The following is a 19,569-nucleotide window of genomic DNA, read 5'->3' on the forward strand; positions in this document are numbered from 1 at the left end:
GTATACACAAAAGTCTTTATTATAGCAAAAATATCTTGATGGGCCTTTAAATATTTTATTTGCCAATAGGGAATATTGAAATGGAGAACCACTTATTTAAAGAGTTAAAGCATCTGTTTGACTCCTGCCATCAAACAAATCAATGCTTCCTGAATCTATTTTTACTATTTATTTTTTGTGCATATTATATAATAAAAAGCTGATTGCTATGGACATAAATAATAAAATAAGACTTCGACCTGTAGCCTAACTTAAAAACACAGGGCAAACCAGCTGTACAAAACATGTATACTCTAATCTATTACAGATATACAGATTTAGGAACCCTGTTCTTCCTCTTCTTGTGTTGCTGTTGGGTTGGGAGCATTTCCTTTTTCTGGGCTGATGCTAGTTTGAACCTTAGAAATGAACTCTGTGCTGGTGAGGGCCTGGCCCTGTCTGGGGCAGGTGGGCTTTACGGGCAGATGCTCAACTTTGTCTGTAAACGAGCAGACAAACAAAAAACAGCTGTTTATAGTCATATTCAGGTGACAGCTGTGCCATAAACAGTCTGAGACTGACACTGCAGCTTACCTCCTGGTGTGATGGGCTTCATGAGGCGGTTAAGCTGAATTGTCCAGTGTTTCAGCATCTGAGTGGTAGTAGACTGATTCAGCAATTCTCTCTGTATAGACATACATAGAATATGGCATGGGGCCAAATCTTAAAGTAATAGAGCATGATTTGAGGCATCGTTTACAGTATGTAGCACGAAAGGCCCTTTTTCGTTAGTCCCATACTTTCTATACTTTCTCTCACCTCTCTGTTGTGCTGCCCGCTCTCCTCTGGTTGCTGGATGTTGGCTGGAGTCACAGTGGAAGTCGATTCATGGACAGTTACCTCCTTTTACAATAAAAGGCGTTTGTTAATGAACTATTAGACAAGTAATTAGAACAGGGTTGGTCCAGCTAAGCAATGCTTGCCCTAAATGTTGAAGATTGAGTGAACTACGCAGGTACATGGACTTCAGTAAATTATAAAAAAAAAAAAAAATCATTTACATGAAGAAATCCTAAAGATACAGTCGCAAAAAAGTAAACAGGCCCAAAAGTAAACCTTTGGTCAAATCTCATTCACACTTCTCCATTTTCAAACTTGTTGTGATGTGATACAGTGTTATGACACCGTTCAAAATATTTGGGTCCGTAAGTCAAAAATAAATCAAAAATTTAGCAAGGACATATTAAATTGATCCATTAGTGATGGCCAATACCTAATATTACAAAAAATTATAATAAATGCTATTTTTATTTATTTAAATGATTACAGTTTTCAACCGTTATAATAATAACAAATGATTCTTGAGAATTCTGAAAATTCAGCTGTCATCACAGGAATAAACTACATTTTAAAACATATGAAAATAGAATTGTACTGTAATATCTTTACTGTACTGTAATTCTACTGTACCATACTTTAGATCATGTAAATGCAATTTTGGTGAAGATAAGAGACTTTCAAAAACTTCAAACATTTTGAAACACAAGGAGGGTCAGAGCCAAGGGCAAAGTGATTTTTTTTTTAAATCATTCTCCCAGTATATAATGACAAATGTTGTATTTTTGCTTGAACTTATCATTCAGCTTGTTCTAAACCCAGAATATCCTTCTAACAGTGCTTGATGGACACATTTTGTTTGTTTGTATCCATATATAACCATTAAAATGAGCCAAAAATCAGCCAGTCGGTTGAAAAATTATTTAACCAAGCCTATAAAGCCCATCTCATGTCTCTTTCCTCTCTTTATTTGTCTCACCTCTGTGTTGTGCTGACTGCTCTCTTCTGTTTGCTGACTGATGGTGGAGCAGTCCTCCTGACTCCTCACAGCAAGAGTTTCCAGCTGACTCTGATGGAGGAGAAGCTCTGCAATCTTCTTCTGCTCCTCTGCAAGTTGCCTGTTAAGTATAACGAAAGAAACGAGAAGGCCCTTTTTGAGTTGGGAAAGGTATGAAAAATGAAATAAAATGAAGTTTGCTGTACCTCTCCAGTTCGTGTCGGATCGTGTCTTCTTCTAAACGGGCGTGAATCTGAGCATTGAGTGCCTCCTCCAGTTTAACCTGTGTGAGCTCTAATTCATGGATCCTTTTCTTCTGCTGCTTTACCTCCTTCTCCATCTCAGTCAATGTAGCCGTCAGCTTCTCTTTGGCCTACATAATTAGCAACTTAATCAATATTGTTTCTAATGCTCTAACACTACAATATTACTCACTACACCTCATGCGAGCATAAAAACTTTTATGCCATATATGGGAGGTTTTGCTAAATTAACGTGTTTTAACTATTGTGTTATTTTTTCAAATCGCAATTTGTACAATTTGAAGGGTAATGGCTACTCGGCTCGTATAACTGCTTTTCAAAGAACTAAAATGCTGTTTTAGGTAAATGGATTTGTCACAGTAATGCAAGTTGAATTAATGTGTTAAAATGTGTTTAAGCGGGTGTAGTGTGAAAACAGAACAGTCTCACCTCTTTAGCTTCTTCAAGCTGTCTCTCCAGATCTCTCTGTATTGCCTGCTGTTTCTCTCGCTCCTGTTTCTCTTCCTCTTTACGCTTTGCTTCCACCTCCCTCTGTTTCTGGGGGACAAACAAAAACACATGCTCAGAATTTTTTTTTTTAAGACAGAATAACACAAGCTAAGTTCGGAATGAAACTTTTTCTGAATACTGCACAGTACATACCTTATACTACCAAACTACTTTTTTAAAAATAATATGTGAAACACATAACTTCAAACATATAAAAACAGTAGCATGGCCATGGTTTATGATGTGGCATGTTTATTATGAGACTGCTATTTAGTTATGAATATGGTTTTGCATTTTGATCCTATTTTGTATTACAATCTCTTGAAGTTAAAAGCATATATTCAGGTTGGGCTCAAAGTAGCACAATGCACATATCCCATATCTAAACTCAAAATTTGTCATTTCCACACCTAATTTGCATGCACTGTTTTGCAGAGGACAAAAGAGACATGAATATATCCGTACATGGCTCGTAGGAGGTCTTATTCAAATTGCTAGCTATCTACATAGAAACCAGCTGCAAACTGAAACAGCTCACTGGATAACAGTTTCTGACTCAGACAGCCCAAAACAAATTGGCAGCGTGGTTTCTTTTCAGGTTTCTGGAGCTGGCAGACACCCTAGAAACCTAACTAAATGCAAAAAAAAAAAAGACAATTTTATCCAATATCCCTTTAATACATCACAAAATGTCATGCAACTGCTTTATTCAAAGTGCTGTTTTCAGTCAATTAATTTGTCATAGTAATGCAAGTGCGTGAATGTGTAAAAAAAGAAAAGAAAAAAAGTGTTTTAAGAAGCGGATGTACCGTAGTGTGACAACACATTTTAATGAAACAGAATAGTTAGGCAAATCTGCTGTCATTTTGACAAGGCTGCTTGTTTTCAAACTTTTTTACCCATCACTTTTTTTTTTATGTAATGTTTTAATTTAAATACTTGCTTTAGTCAACCTTCAGCCCGCTTAGAAGTTTGCTGAGGCCCCTGGTTGAATACCACTGCTCTATTATATACTGCACATTTTGGGAACTGTAGGCAGATCAAAATGTACATAATGTGTACAGTAATCAAACTGTATGCTTTAGATACAGTATAGTAGCATGCCATTTGAAAGAGTTCCCTTTTGCCCTGTTCCCCATCAGATACCTGAATGATGCTTTCGATGTGTTGCTCCAAGCTCTCCGTCTCCCCCTGCTGCTCTGGATCAGATTGCTGCAGCGCCTCGGCTGCAATGGGCTCACTGTGGCTACTCTGGTTGCTATGGCTTCTCTGAAAGGCTTCTCTCTGCTTGCGTCTGCTCAGTTTCAGCTCCTGATGGAGAGAGCTCTTCCCCTCTGCCCTCAATCTAAGTGCTGTCTGAATGGCTATAAAACAGGCATCAAGAAACTAGGACACTTTGACCAGAAAGTAGCAGTGGTATTTGTGTGTACAGCCCTTACCTTGTACCCAGTCTACTCTCTGCTTCACGTTTGAAGCACTCATCTCATAGGTCCTGACGGGAGTCTTCACACAGAACAGGCAGCGTCGGCCTTCTTTATCAGGGAGATTCTGAGTGTAATGATGAGAAATGAGAACATTATGAGGCCTAATGCATTGATGATTTCTATTTTACGGAGGAAAACAGTTATCAACCTCCACCACACTGCCCTCCTCCAGCAGGATCTCTCCTTTCTTTTCCTTCAGGTCCTCGTTGACATAGTATATCACACTACTGGGCTTCAAAACAAACCACCGTTCTTGCCAGTTCCTGCGAACGTGCCCCTTCTTTAACAGGTAGCCCTGACGGATAAAGCAAACATGAAACAGATAGGATGGGACTAAAAACATTGTAAATGCTTATGCCAATGACATGCCATCTCTTACACAATGCAGGAAGGACTATTCTGCTAAGAATCAAGCATTAGGGCGATGTCAAGTGTAAGTAATATGCCGAGTTGTATTCATTTACTAGGATTCCCCATGAGGTATCACATAATACAGCATCAACCTAGTGCACTGCACACAAAGCATCAGTCACCTTCTTGATAATGTTGTGGTACATCTCCATGAATACATCGTCCACGGCGAGACTGAAGGCCTCCTTACTCTCAACATGCAAAAGCTGGCCGGCACTCAAATGCTCCAGGAATTCCCACACTGACATGCCGTCTTGAAGAGCTGCATTCTGGGACAAAAGTTCTTCCAGTGACGTCCCGTTCCACTCCACGCTCATTGCACTGGAGATTTTCTTCAGCAGGTACTCTAACTAAATTAACAGAGGCAAAAAAGCAATCATTACTTTGGGTTGGCACATTGGTCAAATGTTTGAACCAAAAATCTATTTTAAGATACTTACTGCCAAATCTCACAAAATAAATATTATTATTATTATGAAAATAACATTACTCTCAAAAATAAAATAAAATACAATTGGCATATAGTGTGGGAGTAATAAATAAAATCACAATTTAATTTAATAAACTTTATTTTGTTTCTTTATTTTAGTAAAATAAAATATATTTGACATTTAAAATACAATGAATTAAAATAAAATGTAATTAAATTTTATCTTACTTATTACTAAAGACTTTTTTTTATTTCGAGACTCAGCCATACAAAGTGATCATAACATTTGTTTTCAGAGGGTTTCATTTGTTATAGGTCGAAGAAAACCAAATGGGGGTGAGATGAAAGAATACAAAAAAACAAGAAATGCAAGTTACAACATCTTAGATTTGGTTACTTGATTAAAAAAAAAAAGTACTTTTGACAAGTGTTATCATCAGGAAATCACCCCACTTTCACTATATGAAGTTCCATTCCTCGTGTCACTTCCTTCCTTAAAACAAAAAAGCAACACCATACTATAGCTTCAGACCACTTGAAGTTTGTTGGTTTGAATAACCAAGTTCTAGATTCTCACATTTACAGTTTTGCTTTATGTGTCAACTCTCACGTAAGCATCATAAAACGGCTTTGTTCACAAAATGAAGAACAGACTGAACGTATAAGTGTGGACTCTGGTGTCCAGTCTCTGAATGCTTTAGTCTGACATTGTTTACCCCTGTATACATATTTTTTTAGGAGATATACATATTAATATTTGTGTTTATTTCAGTCAGAGTCTGGTTATTTTGCATCATTTCAGCTATGCTTTTTTGCAACCATGTCTTATCTCTGCAGCTGCCTCTCTCTCTCTCTCTCTCTCACTCACCTCCGGCTGAATGATGACTAATGGATAACAGTCTTCAGACAGCAGGTTGAACAGACAGAAGAGTTTGAAGCAGTCTTTATGTGAACACAGGCCCTGTTGAATGCTGGGTTTGCAATTCTTCTTTGATGTCAACGTCCAGCACAGCTCATCAAAGGTTTCCTTACTGAACGTCCCCTCTGTGGCCTGTAAATTAACAAAACACTATCAACAGCCAAGAAAGCATTGCCTAACACTGTTTCAGTCTATGACTTTGCGTGGAACACAAAAGCAGAAATATATATATACTGTACTTTAAGGGAGTATTTACATCCTTTTTGATGTATGAAAGCTCAATTCATAATAATTGCTTGAAAGAGAGCAACTATAACATTCTTCTAACATTCTCAATTTGTGTTTCATGGCAGAAAGAAATTTATCATATGGATTTGGAACAACAACGAAAAAGAAGTGTGCTTAATGATATTGAATATGCACTTGTAGTGTACTTTAAATCTTAAAAATATAACTGTACTTGCAGATAATATACTATTAAATGATGACAGAGAGTTACCAGACCTTTGCCAGGATGTATTTGTTGAGGTAGGGCATGTAGCCCTGGTTGGACACTGGCCCATTGTTATTGTCCTTGAAGTGTTCCTCTAACGCCACAGGATCATGAGGAATATTCAGCGCCGTATAGAGATTGTGTGAGAGAACCTAGTGGAGAAACACATATGTGTTGTGTTTTATATCTTGGTAGCCACAATGATAGATAATCAAGAATGCACACAAGAGGTCAGAAAGCAGCCTAGTGTGTTAGATATGACTGAGCTATCAGTTATCTTAAAGTGACCGCAAAAAGACGTACACACTTAAAAAAAAAAAAATCAGTAACAAAACATCAGACCAAATGGCATTTAGATTGAAGATAGCATAAGCATATATTTACACTAAAGCTAAATATTTTAGGAAAAATGTTTGTAAATATAATATGAATAATACTGTAAGTCAAAAACACTTTCTGGTCAAACATTCGTAGAACATAGAGTGGCATGCGAAAGTTTGGGAAACCCTTGAAGAATCTGTGAAAATGTGAATAATTTTAGCAAAATAAGAGAGGTCATACTAAATGCATGCTATTTTTTTATTTAGTACTGTCCTGAGTAAGATATTGTACAAAAAGATGATTACATTGTCCACAACACAAAAAATTGCTGAAATTATTAAAATAACCCCATTCAAAAGTTTCACACTGAGGACAATTGAGGCACTCAAACACAACTATTAAAAAAGATTCAAACATTCACTGATGCTCCAGAAGGAAACACGACGCATTAAGAGTTAGGGGGTGAAAACTTTTGAACACAATGAAGATGTCCAATATTTTCCATTTAGTTCTGCCCTTCGTAAGCAATTTATCTTGATCTTCAAATTCCTTCAAATAGTCACTGTCACGGGTTCAAATATGCAAAAGAAGCTGGAAAACTGAAGAATCTGCAGGACCTTAAAGATTTTTCTGAAGAACAGTTCTCAGTTTAACTGTTCAGAACAAAAAAATAACTCATGCACAACCAACACAAAACGGAAAGACAGTTGTGGATCATCCAGGTATCAGCACACAGTATTAAGAACTAAGGGTGCCCAAACTTTTGAATGGGGTTATTTTAATAATTTCAGCATTTTTTTTTTATTTTTTTTTTGTCTTGTGGACTATATGCAAACATCTTTTTTATGTAAAATATCTTATTCAGGACAGTACTGAAAAAAAAATAACATGCATTTAGTATGATCTCTCTTATTTTTTGAAAATTATTCACATTTTCACAGATTCTGCAAGGGGTTCCTAAACTTATGCAAGCCACAGCATGCATACTCAATGTTAATTTGTGGTTACTATGCTAGGGTATCTGTGTATACTGGAGGGGAACTGACTTTATACAGTACATCCACTACTAATCAACTAGAAACCTGTTGGATATAGAAGTAATAGCAAAATGGCAGAGAAACGTGAAGTTAGCTATTTGAAAAGGCAGACTTGCTAGCATTTAGTCACTCTTCAGCTGTGAAAAATATGATTTAAAAGATATTTTAAAGGGACATTGTGCTGACACCGTGTGACATAAGATAAGCTGAATGACTTTTTTATCATGTGCAATAATAGTTTTTACACACAAAAAATTGCAGGCAATTGCAAAAATGCTTTGTGTAAGATTTAACAAGTCCGGACGCGTGTCTGTTGATGCTGAAATTTTAAGAAAAGGGCTGACCCGGGACAAGTTTAAACACGAGAAAGACTGTCAAAGCTGTCAGCATACTGAATGTGTCTTTTGATATTTATTTTCAAGCTCACCAACCAGTGATGCTATTAAATTCCCCCATCAATATCCATTAAAAACAAATGGCACAACGAAATAAGCTTTAAGACTATCTGAGATCATGTATTACTGCGTCAGGGTGTGTGTGTACTTACTCAACCCTATTTCAACTACCAAAAGTGAGCTAAATCTGTAAATCTGACATAACATATTTTTTATTTTAATTATAGAAATACTGTATTTTGTTTCCCTTAGGGTTAGGGTGTGAGTCAGGGTTATGTTATAGTATTTTCTAACTAGTTCAGTATGAAAACAATATATATCTAAGGAATGTCCCCATTTAGATAAGGTGTGTGTACAGTATGTGTGTGCGTTTGATAAGGCATGACTATTTGGACTTTTGCTCCTTTCTTTGCAACAGTATCAATCCCATGATAATAAAATATCCCATTTACCTAACAAGAATGTAGAAAACATTATTACACTGTACATACAAAATACAAAAGTAAACAATGTATTGTATAGAGTTTAAGAAAACGACGCTTCAACACAGTGAAACACGTCAAGTCAAAGATACACAGGTGGTCTGACCTTCAGTTGCGACTTGGACACTTTCCCGCTCTGCTCTACATCCAGAGACGTGAACGCGTACCAGATGGACTTCAGCAGCTCGCTTTGTAGATCCATAACGCCAGTAATGACACATCCTGCTTACATTCTGAGACAGATACCGCTTTAAATTGCGGAACTGAGATGCTGGCTGTGACTAAAAACCCTGCGAGCTGCCTAACTAGGCAGCACCGTGGATAACACAGAAGCATGCAACAAATTTCGCATCCTAAATGCGTTCCAAGCAGAGCTTCACCGCGGCCAGAAACGCGTCTATGATACCCAAAATGATGTTTAGGTAGGCAGTTCGCTATATTTTAAGACACAACCTGAGTACCGAATAAAATAGACCAGCTGGGAGGGGATAGTGCTGGAGAACTTAAAACCTCGTTTTAGAACGTAAATAACGTGGAAGAATGAATAACGTCATGTTATTACGTGGCAAGGAGTCATTAAGGTTCTAAACTGAATAACCACAATCAACAACATTTCTCAGTTCTTATTAACTAAGTAGCCTTTTGTTTAGAAGGCAATGAAATGACAACTTCGATGAGCGTAATATAATTTTATTAATTGGTAACGGCTATAAATTATGATAAAGACACATAACATACAAATTATTTTACCTGGATGAGCAGTTTAGTAGAGGAAAGAACCGGAACATTTTATCACAACGGAATGTACGAATCTGCAATCACAGTAAAATTATGCAAGCAATTATTTAGGCTATTATTTTCTATAGCTTCGTGAAAATCAAAACTGAGTGATAAAATGTGATATGAGTCACTTTTGTTATTTAATTTTATTTGCAGTGCATAGGGCAGCATGTGAGTGAGGTTAACTAAGTGAGGTTAAGTGTTCTGTCGGTGTGAAAGTTATGAGTGGAAGCACTTCTATCTCTGGTCAAGGTTCACTCATGCAGCTCAGGTGGGAGTGAATCTGCTTGTACTGCATGTTTGTTCAGTCTTACAAAGCTACTTTAAGAAGTCAGGGAAACTGTACTCTGTAATATTGGTTTAGTCATCTTAATTTATAAATATTCATACTGTTCTTGACTCATGGTAACATGATAAAAGCAGCAAAGGTAAATTAAAAGACTACTAGGGGAAAAGTTTTCAAGTCCGTCTAAATAATAATATATATGAAACAAGTTATTGGTTCACCTCTGAGCTTTTCTAACTCAAGACTATCTTGAGAAAGTATATAAGAGGAAACTAATGTGTGAGAAGACGTGTAAAAATGAAATGCCACACTATAGTTCAGAAACTTCCTCCAAGTCTAAAGTAATACCATCAGGTGACATCAGATGCAACAGTCATTGAACTATAATGTTATAATGCCAAATGTCAACCTGAGTACGGAGTTAAAGGCACCAGCTGGGAGGAGACAGTTACTTCTGTTGTTCTTAAACCTTAGTTTAGACCACAAGTAATGTGGAAGAATAAATAATGCCAGTGTTATAACATCAGGTCACATTAGTTACGACACTCCTCGAACTGTAATGTTATAATGTCAAATGTCACAATAAAAATCACATGCAGTTACTTAATTATTTCTTGCAGAGCTCTCAGGTCATATGTATAATATAGTATAATTTAATACACAAACCCCAGACTAACAGCTGACCTAGATGGGACTTCAGGTTAGGTATAAGTTGTTCAGTATAATGTCAAATGTCACATTCAAATAATATAAAGATTATAAGAAAATCTTAAGACAAAGGGGGGGAAATGCTTTAAGATCTGTGTATAAGTTATGATACATGAAATTTACATTTGTTGTACATTACAGAATAATATTTTTATGTGTATAATGTGTGTGTGTGTATAGAGTATAAAATAAACATTATGATATAATTTTATTATATAATACACAAACCTCAGACAGAGTATAAGTTAACCTCATTCTACAGCATTTGTGGCATAATGTTGGTTGGCACAAAATTATATTCCACTTCCTCCTTTTTGATATAAAAAGGCATAAATCTCGGTTACAGTGAGAGACTGAAAATGAAGTGAATCCACAAACGTTAAAATACTTACTGTTCTTATAGTATAGTTACAAATATACGTAAAGAATATGCATGTTAAAATGATTTTAGTGAGGTGGAAAACATCCAAACAAATAAACAAACTAAAAGAACTCAGTGTAGAAGCTTATTTCATATATTTTTAATTGTATAACTTTGTTACTATGAAATGCAATGCTTTAAAACATTTTTTTTAAATAATAATGTAAACTGTATGATTTAAAAGTTTTAGCTCAAATACTCACAAGTTTTGAAAGAATAATTAAAGAAGTGCTTTAATTATCATTTAATTATTAACATTTTCCAGAGATTGGCATCAATCACTTCTATTGTAAAGGCTTCAACCGTTACCTTTCAGTATTTTCAAAAATTAGATATAAATTCTTTGTCGTAATCGTCATTACGTCACCAGTGTACTTAGAAGAAATGAAAAAAGAGCTACTATGCCAAAAAGAGCCTGATGTTTCAGACAAATGATGAAGCTGACTCAATTCTGGCTTATCAACAGACCGTCAGACACTATGTATTCAAGAGCTGGCTCATGTTCTGAGGAGAGATCTGGCCATATCTAGACAATCTGTACTAAGAAGGTCAGATTGTGTCGTGCGTATTATCATATCATTCTTTCTTGAGTGTTCAGTCACACCTGCACTGATCAACATGTACATACATACAACACAGCCCACCTTTGACACATCACAGGCCCTCCTCACTCCCTTTCTATCCCAAACAGACACACACGCTTTCCAACAAGATTGGGAGGGACAGTCACCCTTGGCAGGATGCATGCTGTAGACCTCTGATGTAATTCCCTCATGCTTCCTGTTGGTGCTTAACCCTGATACACCTCCCACATCCCAACGCTGCTTATAAATACAAAAGAGAGGGATGATGGCCCCATTAAGAGAGTCCGACTTCATAGACATCGACAAAATGTGCCTTTAAGTGGACGTCTGGCATGGATGCACCCTATTCTTGTGGAATTTCACTCTGCCAAACTCAAAACCTAACCGGTAAGGCTTCATAATCAACTCATACCAATGAGTATTTTAGTATAAACTCAAATGCACTTGAATAAATGCAGGATTTCATTTAACATCAGTGTCATCTGATATAGAAAAGGTGGTTTCAGGATAAGGTTTTCTTTTTGTGTTTCTACGTATGGTTCTCAAATGTGTGGTAGACACAAACCTCCTTATTCAGAGAGGGAGATTGGATCCCCTCCCAACTTTTGGAAGGGTTTCTGATGTCAATGGGTTCAGTGATCTTAGTGCAGACCTGGAAGAGCTGGTCTATTGAACAGGGAGGTACTGCCAGAGAAAGGGAGAAGGGCTCTTTTGGTCTGTTCGATCAGATTGTTCTGACACAGGGGAGGCGAGACCCTCGAAGTGTTCGCTAATCTGGACTAGCCATCCTAGAAAAAGAGAGAAAGAAAATGAAACGTTGACAGCAGGTAGACTGATTTATGTATAACATGATGTGTACTTAAATTTTCATTGGCAGTAGCGAATTGAAATTAATCTGAAATGTAATCGATCTGCTTTTCTTTTTTTTTTTCTATCGGAGGAGATCCAGCCCAAGCAGATTTCCACAGACAAACAAATTAGGACTATACGATGGATGAGTGTTTTCATGAAAATGATTACCACGTGTCACGACGCATCTACTCAAACCGGGTCTTTGACCAGGTTCATGAGAGACAAGCCCAAGAGGTCCAGAGTTTACGAGAACAGCTGAGCAGTGCCTGCGGGTGAGTATATGAGAAGCACTCGATGTCATATCATAGAGTGTTTCATCTTCATATTCATTCATATAAAATTAATTCTCCATAGATGCACTGATAAATGGGCTGTGCAGAAGATAAAGGGGCTTCTGCCAATCCTGGATTGGCTTCCTAAATACCCAGTCAAGCAATGGTTACCCGGTGATGTCGTTTCTGGGGTAACCACTGGACTAGTATGCTGTTTACAAGGTAGGATGCAATCTGCGAACAAAACCCCAGTTTAGTATCAGCATGATGCCATTTCAATGTCATTATTTGAATTTGTTGCACAGGTGTGGCTTATGCACTGCTGGCCTCTGTAGCACCAGTCTATGGACTCTACTCTGCGTTTTTTCCTATTCTTACATACTTTGTGCTGGGCACATCCAGACACATCTCTGTGGGTAGGTCTATGGCTTTATTAATAAAGAACTTTCTAGTGGTATCAACCAAGCAACCCTTTGAAAAAAGATCTACTGAATGCATACTTCTTACTATTTTCTATTAAACAGTTTCAGTGTATAACAGTAAATGCATGTTTTATTCTGTACAAATGGCATGCAGTTATTATCTTCCATATGGTTATTTTGTTATTTTATCAAATTTTATGTAGAAAATGTCTTGATTGTTTGTAATGCAATTCAATACAAATAATGATTCAAGAAAATGATATTACTTTGAGTTTATTCATAATGGATACAGTATTCGATGCATTGCATACAAATATAACGATCTGTGCAATTATTTTATGCATATAAAAATGTCTAAATAAATACTAAATAAATGTGCAATGCATTCTCTTCGTCTATATATTTCATTTAGGTCCATTCCCTGTCACCTGTCTGATGGTGGGCTCTGTAGTTTTGACCTTAGCTCCTGATGAACACTTTCTGCGTCCAGCGAACATCACAGCAGTGAATGAGACAGTTACCGATGAAAGGTTAATGGAGGCTGATGTAGAGGCACGAGAGGCCCAGAGAATCATGGTGGCTTGTACCATGACAATGTTGGTTGGATTATTCCAGGTAAAGTCACAACATTCACAATTAAAACCTGTGGTAAAGAAAAAACAAAGAAGTTATACATTTTGAAATTGTATTATTTTACGTTAAAAAAAATGAAGATTTTTATTTTATGTCAATCAGCAATGCATTTGAAGCATTTCAAATTTGTTTGACTTAATCTCAGGTGGCTATGGGGCTGATGCAGGTGGGCTTTCTAGTCAGGTATCTCTCAGACCCACTGGTAGGTGGCTTCACCACTGCTGCTGCCTTTCATGTCTTCATATCTCAGATTAAAACCATCCTGTCTGTTCCTATACACAACCATAATGGATGCTTCGCCTTTGCTTATGTGAGTCTCTTAAATCATTAATATCTTTACAATCTATGATATTTTTCATCTCAGACTCAAGAACTTGTGTAATGTGTGTGTGTGTCTTTTAATAATTTGACTAGTGTTCTCAAAATGTTGAACTCTACTTTATAGGATGAGACCACTAGTAAAATGGGGGGGGGGGGACTCAAACAAATTATATAATTTATAATATTTTTATTTAAAATGTACTTTTTGTATTTATACATTTTATAAATATAATTATAAATGCACTTTACATTTCATATATTATATTATACATTTGTATATTCTTATTTATATTATTCTTCATTTATCTTTTCCACATCTAGACCATCATTGATGTAAGTAAGAACATCAACCAAACGAACATTGCGGACCTGATTGCTGGATTACTAACAATCTTCATTGTTATGGCTGTGAAAGAGATCAACACAAAATTTCAACATAAAATCCCAGTGCCGATTCCCATAGAAGTGATTGTGGTATGTACAGTTTTCCTACAATTCTCCCATAAAAACAAACTACCGTATGCCTGTAGGGCTCTGATACGGACATGATTTTTTTTTTTTAAATAATGACTGTCATTACCTTTCACTCTTTCGAACTGTCAGACAGTGATAGCTTCTGCAGTCTCTCATGTGATGGACCTAAACTCTCAGTTCGGCGCCAGCATTGTCCACAGCCTCCCCAGGGGGTAAGAGTACTTCCTGTGGCATTTCCTGCTTCCTGATGAGGGCTGGGTGCACATTCAGTCACTTTATATTGACATACTATTATTATTGTCCCTGTAATGATTTTCTGCAGTAATGTTATCTTTACAACAATGACACTGACAGACAGTTTAAAACCCTTGTGCACTAATAACATAAAACAGTGTTAACATGTTAAAAACAATATCAGCATACTACAACAGCATAAAACACTCACAGGACAAGTAGTGTACAAAACTTTTATGTGAATCTGTAGTAAAACAATATGTCTTCTTGTGTTTCCACAGGTTTGCACCCCCACAAATACCAAATATAGCACTTATTGGGAAGATTTTGGGCTCTAGTTTTTCCACAGCAGTGGTTGGTTATGCAGTAGCAGTCTCAGTGGCCAAAGTCTACGCAGCAAAACATGATTACACAGTCGACGGCAACCAGGTATACAAAAATACTGCGTGAATGTGTCGGACACTGCAATTATGCTTCCGTCCAATGGCCAAATGAGCATAGTTAAATGGTTTGTGCTGAAAACAATTTATTTTGTGCTTTTTAGGTGGCAAAACCAGCTGAGAACTACAGCTTTAGTCAGTTTCTTGCAAGAAATGTGGGTGCTATTGACAAGTACTGAGGGAAGAAAAAAGCAAGGGTGTCTGTTTTAGTGTGAAGTATTTTTCAAGTATAATAAGGGGAAGATCAGCACTCTCCCACAAATGAAAAAATTACAGTAACGTGAGGGAGACCCAGAAAGGACTAGCTGGCCTTTTAAGGTCATGTTGACCTGCCAGAACAAACCAAATTTGAGTTTGATAAAGCAGCTGATACCTTTTCTAAACTAGGTAGTGCAACATAGAGCTTCAGGGCAAAGCTAGTGTTTATTTATTTTTAAACAAAACAAATCCTTTAAGATTCTGGTTTGGGTTTTGTTCAAGATGTATTTGCATACTGATTTTTGATTGGCCTTTTAAGGTCACTTTTTTATCACCTGCCAGTACAACTTTTTTTTTTCTAAACCAGACAGTGCAGAGCTTTAGAGTTTAGCTACTTTTTTTTAATTTCTCATTTCATTTCACATTTTGTTTTTGTTTCATTTTAACATTTTTGTTTTTCACTTTTTGTTTTGTTTTTGCGTTTCGCTTTGTTTTGTTTCATTTTGTTATCACTTAAACAACAAAGTTTTAGGGGGCAGCTACATTTGTTTTAAATTTTTTTTTAAGTTTCTAATTTTGTTTAATTTCTTGTTTTTGCTTTGTTTAACATTGCCTTTTAATTTTTTGCTTTGCTTTGCTTCATTTTGTTAGCACTAGTAAACAAAACAAATCCTTGAAAACTTCAAAATGTATGTGCATTCTGATTCATTAATTTTAAGGTCATCATCAAAAACCAAATGAATGCGAGTTTACAACAGGAGCTGGTATCACATATACATTATATAAACCATATCACAGAGTTTTAGGTATAGCTTAATTTGTTTTGTGAGCACTGTAAACAAAACAAATACTTAAAGATTCAGATAAGGGGTCAGATTAAAATATATTTGCATACTGACTTGTGATTGGTCTTTAAATCATTTTTGTTCAGTGGATACCAAAAAGTGAATTGCTGGTGTTTAATTGATACTTTAAAAAGCCACTTTCTCCTGCCAAAACAGAACGAGTCTGAGTTTGCAGCAGCTGATATCATTTCTAAACCTAGCAGAGCAGCATAGAGCTTTAGGACACAGCTACATTTGTTTTGTTAGCACTGTAATTTATTTTCATACTTTTTTGTTATTGGTATTCAAAGAATTATTTTTTTACCATAAAGAGTAATGACTGCATTTCTGGTGATTAATTGATACAGAGTCATTATAAACTGTCTGATCTGGTCTACTACACTTCTATTCCCATTAGGAGCTGATAGCTTTTGGCGTCAGCAATATTTTTGGAGGATGTTTCTCAAGCTTTGTGGCCAGCACTGCACTGTCACGGACAGCAGTACAGGAAAGCACAGGGGGGAAGAGTCAGGTAAAATGCACATGCTCTAACTCCAGCACTTTTACAAGTGTGTGTTGTGTGTGTGTAAATGCAATACTCCCTGTTTAACTGTTCCCTCCTTTCACCATTGCAGGTTGCTGGTATAATCTCAGCTCTGATGGTGATGATAGTAATTTTGGCCCTTGGGCCATTTCTTCAGCCTTTGCAGAAGGTGTGGTGGAGGAGCCTAATGTTTACTATCAAAAATTCAAATACCTGCAATATTCTTCATGCAGCTCATGATGTCACCCCTCTCTGTCCCACAGTCAGTGCTGGCTGGCATTGTTATTGCCAACCTGAAGGGCATGTTCATGCAGATCTCAGAAGTGCCTGTACTCTGGAGACAGAACAGAATAGACTGTGTAAGTAACATCACAAGACTGATAAATTAGCAGAATGACATTGGCAGAAAATAGTCAGAAAAAGAGACAAGCTTTTTGAAACATCAGATATGAAAGACTGTGTACAAGTATAACAAGTTTCTGTAAAACAGTCCTTTTTGAGTTCATTACAACATTAATTAGTGTTATGATTACCTTAAGCAAATTGAATCTTGTGGATCAATTTATTTGTATAAAAATTCGATTACACTCGTTTGACGTGAGTGCATATGAATCCTTATACTTCTGCAGCTCATCTGGATAGCTACGTGCCTGGCATCCATTGTGCTGGGTCTAGATGTGGGTCTGCTGGCTGGTCTGGTATTTGAGATGGGCACAGTGGTGGTCAGAACACAATTGTAAGTAGCACAGATGTAAAGATTTTGGTTGTAAAGTACACAAAACTGGTAAATACTTGACACGAAGCAAATTATTTTATTTCGTTTTTTAGTAGGGGTTTGGTATATATGTTGAGAAGCGTTAATTAGTGCAGCTTGATGTTTATGATATAGCTCAAACGATGAGTGTAAATATTGTCGATAATAAGCATATAATATTAATGTTAATCAAATTTATTCAATTTTATTCCAAGTAGTATAAAAAGAATAAGCACCATTAAACACAAATTAGACATTATGTAAATGTATGCAAATTAACGTGTGAGAAATCAATCGTGGTGAATTTTGTTTTTAAAGACATGTATTTGAAGATTAAACTCTTATTTCGTTCAGCCCTTCTTGTGCCACTCTTGGAAATGTCCCTAATACTGATATCTACCAAAACATGAAGGACTACAAAAATGTAAGATACACATTTTCATATTGTCAATAATCAGTAACGTGCCACAACATATGTAAATATTATATTTTTATATATATATATATATATATATATATATATATATATATATATATATATATATATATATATATATATATATATACACACACACACACACACACACAGTATATATATATACATATATATATACATACATACTGTATATATATATATATATATATATATATATATATATATATATATATAACATTATACATGTTTTAAACTAACATATTTCCCAAATCTTTCAGATTGATGAAATTCCTGGAATAAAAATCTTCAAGTGCAACTCACCCATTTACTTTGCTAATATCGATTATTTCAAAGAGAAGCTGAAAGAAGAGGTGAGTTCACTTTACTGTAATTCTTAAAATATGAACTATATTATTTGATTTGAGAGAAAAGACAACAACAACAACATGGTGTGCTTATTAATTCTTACAGGTGGGGTTTGATGCAGTGCGGGTGTTCAAGAAAAGAAATAAAGCTTTGAAGAAGATTCACAAACTCATTAAAAAAGGAAAACTACAAGCTACAGAAGTACGTTCTGCACAACAGATTCTTGTCAAAGTATCTGTAAATCACAAACATTAGACATTTTTTGGAATGCTTTCAAGAAAAAAAAAAAACTCAATTTGTTCACCGACCTTTTCCCGTGCTGTCCTTCACAGAATGGTTTGGTGCCAGTGGCCTCACTGGGAGTAGAAAACCAAGCCTTTGAAACAGAGCAGGTTTCTGAGCTGGACGAAGGGGCGTCTCAGTCAGACTCAGAGGTGAAGGTTCAGGTAGACTGGACGTCTGAGCTGCCTGTCAGTGTGTCAGTACCCACGGTCAATATTCACAGCCTTGTGCTGGACTTTTCTGCTGTCTCATTCCTGGACGTAGTAGCAGCCAAGTCCCTCAAACTGGTGTGTTTATTGCTTTACCTTTATTGCTCTTTACGGAGTCATTGTTTATTTGCAATAATGCATATCCACAATATGAAAGTGACCTTCATGTCTTTCCAAACCTGTATGACTTTCAGTCTTCCACAGAACACCAAAGATGATATTTTGAAAAAAAAAAAAATAGTCTATTCAATGAAAGTCAATGGAGTCCGGTGTTGTTTTGAACCCCACTGACTTTCAACATATTGTCATCAAAATATTTTCTTGTGTGTTTCAAATAAGAGATGTTTGTAATGATGTGGAGCAAAACCAAGCAGAAGCTAATTCGTCATTTCCCATCTTCACAGGTGGTGAAGGAATTCATACGAATTGGGGTCAGCGTCTACATCGCAGGTGGTGATGGTAAGGCCTGACTCTATAACAGTATGTTGCAACAAGCTATTGCTACAAACTCCAGCCTGATAATGGCAGGTTAGGACGCGGTGAATAACCTAAAGGTTCCTTGTGTCACAGGTCAGATGGTCAGGAGAATGGAGGCCCTGTCCTTCTTTGACGAGGAGGTTACTAGAGACATTCTCTTCCTTTCTGTCCATGACGCCATTCTATTCATTCAGCTGGAAACCTCCACTGGAAATGATGAGGATCCTTTAGCTGAGAAGGTAAAATTTACATTTTAATCTCAAGGGGTGACAAATACTTTTTGCAAAAAGGACATGGTGATTATATTACCTGTGTTCATGTAGATATCCTGCATGCCAACAGTTCCATGTGTCGATTGACCCTTCACAAAGACCCACCCCCTTTATTTGCTGTTGCTATATCTGACAAGCTACGCTGCTCTCACACCACACATCATGTTCTCACACAGTGAAAAATACATCTTGGACCAAAGAAATTCAAACAATGAATACAGTCATGACAGATCACTGTAGCAC

General features: G+C 36.4%; 2 protein-coding genes and 1 long non-coding RNA gene across 4 annotated transcripts in view; 1 reads left to right on the forward strand and 2 right to left on the reverse strand.

Moving 5' to 3' along the window:
* On the reverse strand, nt 1-11,999 carry LOC113063221 (differentially expressed in FDCP 6 homolog). Of its 2 annotated transcripts, none has more exons than XM_026233474.1 (13): nt 11,882-11,999; nt 6,314-6,454; nt 5,759-5,941; nt 4,583-4,810; nt 4,198-4,344; nt 4,005-4,113; nt 3,712-3,929; nt 2,506-2,613; nt 2,020-2,186; nt 1,796-1,934; nt 799-882; nt 574-664; nt 1-478 (listed from the first exon to the last, which is right to left on the reverse strand). In XM_026233474.1, exons 2-13 carry the CDS (start codon nt 6,344-6,346, stop codon nt 318-320), a joined length of 1,668 nt encoding a protein of 555 aa, XP_026089259.1. In that variant the 5' UTR covers nt 6,347-6,454; nt 11,882-11,999; the 3' UTR covers nt 1-317. The 2 variants fall into 2 exon arrangements, with proteins under 2 accessions (XP_026089259.1, XP_026089250.1); XM_026233465.1 differs by lacking the exon at nt 11,882-11,999 and adding an exon at nt 8,644-8,952.
* slc26a4 (solute carrier family 26 member 4) overlaps nt 11,045-19,569 on the forward strand; it is a 10,128-nt gene continuing 1,603 nt past the window's right edge. The window contains exons 1-19 of the mRNA XM_026233429.1: nt 11,045-11,703; nt 12,257-12,440; nt 12,523-12,662; nt 12,746-12,856; nt 13,275-13,477; nt 13,641-13,805; nt 14,138-14,290; nt 14,420-14,502; nt 14,806-14,953; nt 16,405-16,518; nt 16,622-16,699; nt 16,794-16,889; nt 17,160-17,266; nt 17,639-17,708; nt 17,999-18,091; nt 18,192-18,287; nt 18,419-18,655; nt 18,982-19,036; nt 19,148-19,293. Coding sequence (XP_026089214.1) covers nt 12,307-12,440; nt 12,523-12,662; nt 12,746-12,856; nt 13,275-13,477; nt 13,641-13,805; nt 14,138-14,290; nt 14,420-14,502; nt 14,806-14,953; nt 16,405-16,518; nt 16,622-16,699; nt 16,794-16,889; nt 17,160-17,266; nt 17,639-17,708; nt 17,999-18,091; nt 18,192-18,287; nt 18,419-18,655; nt 18,982-19,036; nt 19,148-19,293 — 2,229 coding nt within the window. The 5' untranslated portion in view covers nt 11,045-11,703; nt 12,257-12,306. The remainder of the gene's footprint in view (nt 11,704-12,256; nt 12,441-12,522; nt 12,663-12,745; nt 12,857-13,274; nt 13,478-13,640; nt 13,806-14,137; nt 14,291-14,419; nt 14,503-14,805; nt 14,954-16,404; nt 16,519-16,621; nt 16,700-16,793; nt 16,890-17,159; nt 17,267-17,638; nt 17,709-17,998; nt 18,092-18,191; nt 18,288-18,418; nt 18,656-18,981; nt 19,037-19,147; nt 19,294-19,569) is intronic.
* The window catches only part of LOC113063315 (uncharacterized), a 25,772-nt gene continuing 25,379 nt past the window's right edge, over nt 19,177-19,569 (reverse strand). Inside the window, exon 7 of the long non-coding RNA XR_003278661.1 lies at nt 19,177-19,285. This is a non-coding gene — a long non-coding RNA (uncharacterized LOC113063315). The remainder of the gene's footprint in view (nt 19,286-19,569) is intronic.

This window comes from Carassius auratus, chromosome 4 (genome assembly GCF_003368295.1).
Source record: "Carassius auratus strain Wakin chromosome 4, ASM336829v1, whole genome shotgun sequence".
NCBI classification, from domain to species: Eukaryota; Metazoa; Chordata; class Actinopteri; order Cypriniformes; family Cyprinidae; genus Carassius; species Carassius auratus.